Here is a 4093-nt window from a genome sequence, read left to right on the forward strand (position 1 = left end):
CCGGGTCGCGCTTGGCCCTTAGGCACAGGAAGCGGTGCGCTCCCTCCCCGCGCAAACACTGGCGTTTTTGGGAGATATTTTACGATGTCCGAGGCGAGGGGTCTGTCCAGTGGGAAAGGCGTGACGCCCAAGAGCACACACACACACGCGGAGACATCCCGCGTTTCTGTACACCCCCACCCGCGTGTGCGTGCCCCCACCCAGGGGTCTGGCTCAGCGCACCGCCGCACCAGCCCCGCCGCGGACCGCGGGCCAGCGCGGAGAGGGACCGCCCCCGGCGCGGGGCTCCGCAGAGCCCGACCCCCGCCCCGCGCCCCTCTCCTCCCCTCCGCCCGGCAGATGGTTCGCTCCGCGGACACCCGATATATAGCGCTGTCAAGGGGCGCATCCCCCCTCCGCGCCCCCCCGCGCCCCCGCCCCGGCACGGACTCTCCGCGGCGGGGCCGCCCCGCTCTGGGCCGACTCGGCTCGGCCGTCCGCCCCCGCCCGCCCGCCGCGCTGCCCGCCTCCCCGCCGCCCGCCCGGGGCCATGTCCACGGGCTCCGCGAGCGAGGCGGAGGAGCTGCCCGAGATGGACCTGCGGGCGCTGCAGCTGGAATACCCACCGCCGCCGGCCAAGCGCCAGCCCCGCGGCGAGCTCTACCCTTCGGGGGACAATTCGTCAGCGGCGGAGGAGGAGGAAGAGGAGGAAGAAGAGGAGGAAGAGGACGGCGAGGGCAGCTGCGCGGCGGGGCCGGCGGGCAGCAGCTGCAAGAGGAAACGGGCGCGGGGCGGCGGCCCCGGGGGCAAGAAGGCGGCGTCGGGGCCGCGGGGGCCGCCGCCCGAGGGGAAGCAGTCCCAGCGCAACGCGGCCAACGCGCGGGAGCGGGCGCGGATGCGGGTGCTGAGCAAGGCGTTCTCCCGGCTGAAGACGAGCCTGCCCTGGGTGCCGCCCGACACCAAGCTCTCCAAGCTGGACACGCTGCGCCTGGCGTCCAGCTACATCGCCCACCTCCGGCAGCTCCTGCAGGAGGACCGCTACGAGAACGGCTACATCCATCCCGTCAACCTGGTACGGCGCGGGGGCGGGCGGGATGCGGCGAGGGGCACCCGCGGGGAATCCCCGGGCACCGCTCGGGGCAGCGCCCGGGCAGGGTGGCAGCGCTCAGGCCGTGCCCGCCCTGGAAGGAGCGGCGAGCCGGCCCTGGCTGCTCCGCAAATCCCCGGGGGCCCTCGCACCGTGGGCGACTCCAGGGCCGAGCTTGGCTTTGGGTGATGGCGGGTGTGTCAGTCCTGGGGAGTCAGAATAGGAGACCCTAAAGATTACATTCCTCGGGCATTAGGCAAGCTTAGTGTCCGAAAAAGGAGTAACTCGGCTGGCCTGCAGCACAAGCAGAGCGTCATGAGTTCATCGGTACAAAATTAAACGCCCGATGCCTGTCACAGAGGTAAAACGTTTTCTTATATGCAGCAGAGTGATTGTTTTGAAATAGTTTATATGCTTTTTATTTATTAAATGACGCAAAGAGTTTCAAAGCAAGAGAAACATTGCAGTTTGGATGTGAACAGTGTCGCTGACTATTGCAGACCTTCTGTGGAGCATTTAATTATAATGAAAAACGTAATGAAAATATTTGTTAGAGGAACTCAGCTCTCTCTGTGCTTCCCACAGGGACTAAAACATGATGACGTGTTTGCAACTGAACCAGAGTTAGACATCTATCAGTAATAAAGCTCCAGTTTCATATGAGGATAAACTTTCTTTTAATATGAAATACCTTTTTTTCTGCTTACAGACTTGGCCGTTTGTGGTTTCAGGAAGACCTGACTCTGACACCAAAGAAGTTTCTACTGCCAGCAGATTATGTGGAACTACTGCATAGTCAGACTAAATAGAGGATTTCTTATTGTTGATTTTTTTTTGTTTTGTTTTTAATGGGTTGGATATTTTTTAAGAGCTGTGATTTATCAGCTCAGGACTAGAAGATGGGGCAAACTCCCATCTCTAACAGTGTTAAATCTGCATCCCTCATCATTCTTTCCCCTTAATGTTCTGAGGGCAGATTATTTAAAGCAGTAAAGAACGGAGGTGGTTGAAATTAGAGGTTTATGAACTGACTGCAGCAGCTGAAGTCTAAGACTTGGCTTCATCATTCTTACCACTGCCTGAGGACCTGCTGTTCTGAGGCTTTTAAACTAATGGAAGAGGAATATAATGATATAGAATTAACAGCATGGACCAAAATACAATTCTACAAACTAACCCCAAATAGTGTTATTTGTATTGTAAAGCAAAACAGTATTTTAAAGTAGCTTTGAAAGTCAGATAGATTTATAATATATTTTGATGGCTTTTATATTCATGGGTCTGGTTTATTGCAACTATGCAATTAGTCATACTTTTTTCTTTTGGTCCCTTTGATCAGAGTTTTCTTAAAAATGTGTAAGTGGGCACATTCTGCTACAACCCATTGGAATTAAAGTAATTCCTTTGGTTATGTCTGGAAATGCCACATGTAAGAATGTGGGACTGCCCTAGAAATGTGGCAAGAGTTTCTGTGCCTTAATCTGGAAGGGAATTCTGCTTACTGTAAGGCCAGTGTGCACGTGTTTTAAAGAATGTGTTTGTATGATGCTGCAAAATAACAAGAATTCACAGTGTTTTAAATATTTTTCCTGTACTGTTATGCTTATCATTGAGAAGTTTACTCTCAAATGAGTTAGTGTGTCATTTCCGTACAGATTCAAACGTTGTAATAAAAGAGGATGCCATCAAATAACTTGCAAATGTAAATAACTCTATTTTTTTATAAATTACATTAAAAGCTTGGTTACAATGACTTACTGGTACTGTGATAGTGTGTGTCTGCATCCATATGCGAGCGTCTTTGTATTGCATGTTCTTGAAACCCACTTTTGTAAACACAGTTATCTTCCCCATCTCTTGAGGGCAGATGCATCTCCAGCAATAGAGTCAGATAAGAACACTTTCACCCCAAACAATTCATTTGAGGTGCAGTACTACATCAATTTGCAGGGATGTCCAAGTTTTAACAACTTACAGAATTCTCTGTAATATTCTCTTCTGTGAAGCAGAAGAATAAATAAATGCAGATTAAGAAATCAATGTCACATAGTGTAGTAATAGCTCCTTTTGCTGTTTTTTGGCATTTCCACAGGTAATGTGTTTTGCTTTTATCTGTATTTTTGCAGTGGGAAAATCAGATTAATTTTACTATTTGATAACAGAATTTTCCTGTTTTAAGATTAAAACTCCTGAGATAAGATATTATTTTTCTCAGAATATTTTATTAGCAGTTAACTCAGAGTAAGGGAGAAAACTGAATTGCTTTAGAGAAGAAATAGCCACCTCTTCCTAATATAAGCAGTGAGGAGGAAGAAACATTTGTTAACAAGAAAGAGTTTAAGCTAATTTGTTGTCATCCCATGTTGTCAGGTCATCCTATGTCATAGATTTATGGTTTGAAATACTGCATAGAAGACCAAATCTGACTATTTGTAGTGTCCTGCAAGTAGGGGGACTGCAGAAAATTGGTTTTCTTCTTGTGAAATGTAAAATAATCCAGAGACACTGCAAAATAAAATGAAAGCACAGACCAGATCTGCTGAAAGTGTTGCTTTTAGGGATTTGGGGACAAGCTGTACAGAGACCATAATATAATTTAACTTCCATTTTTTTCCAGAGAAAGTCTGTGAAGGAAGAGGGCTATCCTAATTTACAGTTAATGTAGCTGAGCTGGGACTCTACCTCACTTCCTCTAGGAAGCTTTAGAAAAAGAAAAGAACATAAACAATAAAGCAAAAGTGAAGGACCTTTAGGAAGGCATAAGGTATGAGAAAACTCAACCAATGTTTATCTGAACACTAAAAAAAGATTATTCAGCAGTTTAAGTAAGGTACCACTTGAGATAATCTCAGTTGTGATACTTAGCTGGTTTTGGCCTTGATCCCAGCTGTAATTGGTTAATGACTCTAGGAGATCAGAAAAACAAGGAAAGCTGGAGAACTTTAAACGGTATAGAAAGGTCTGTGCAGAGTGATGGAAAAAATGTTCAGTGTATATTCCCAAATATGAAGTGGTTATGTTAAGTAA

At 48.1% G+C, this 4093-nt stretch overlaps 1 protein-coding gene across 1 annotated transcript; it reads left to right on the forward strand.

The window, feature by feature from the left end:
* The first annotated feature begins 514 nt into the window (after positions 1-514).
* On the forward strand, positions 515-2745 carry MSC (musculin). The gene is made up of 2 exons (XM_041464463.1): positions 515-1051; positions 1776-2745. Exons 1-2 carry the CDS (start codon positions 530-532, stop codon positions 1860-1862), a joined length of 609 nt encoding a protein of 202 aa, XP_041320397.1. The 5' UTR covers positions 515-529; the 3' UTR covers positions 1863-2745.
* Positions 2746-4093: the final 1348 nt, after the last annotated feature.

Source organism: Pyrgilauda ruficollis, unplaced genomic scaffold (genome assembly GCF_017590135.1).
Source record: "Pyrgilauda ruficollis isolate IOZ18807 unplaced genomic scaffold, ASM1759013v1 scaffold18, whole genome shotgun sequence".
NCBI lineage: Eukaryota > Metazoa > Chordata > Aves > Passeriformes > Passeridae > Pyrgilauda > Pyrgilauda ruficollis.

Coding starts and splice junctions, on each gene's coding strand:
- MSC (XM_041464463.1), top strand. CDS start 530: ATGTCCACGGGCTCCGCGAGCGAGGCGGAGGAGCTGCCCGAGATGGAC. Junction 1,052..1,775: donor ACATCCATCCCGTCAACCTG/GTACGGCGCGGG, acceptor TTCTGCTTACAG/ACTTGGCCGTTTGTGGTTTC.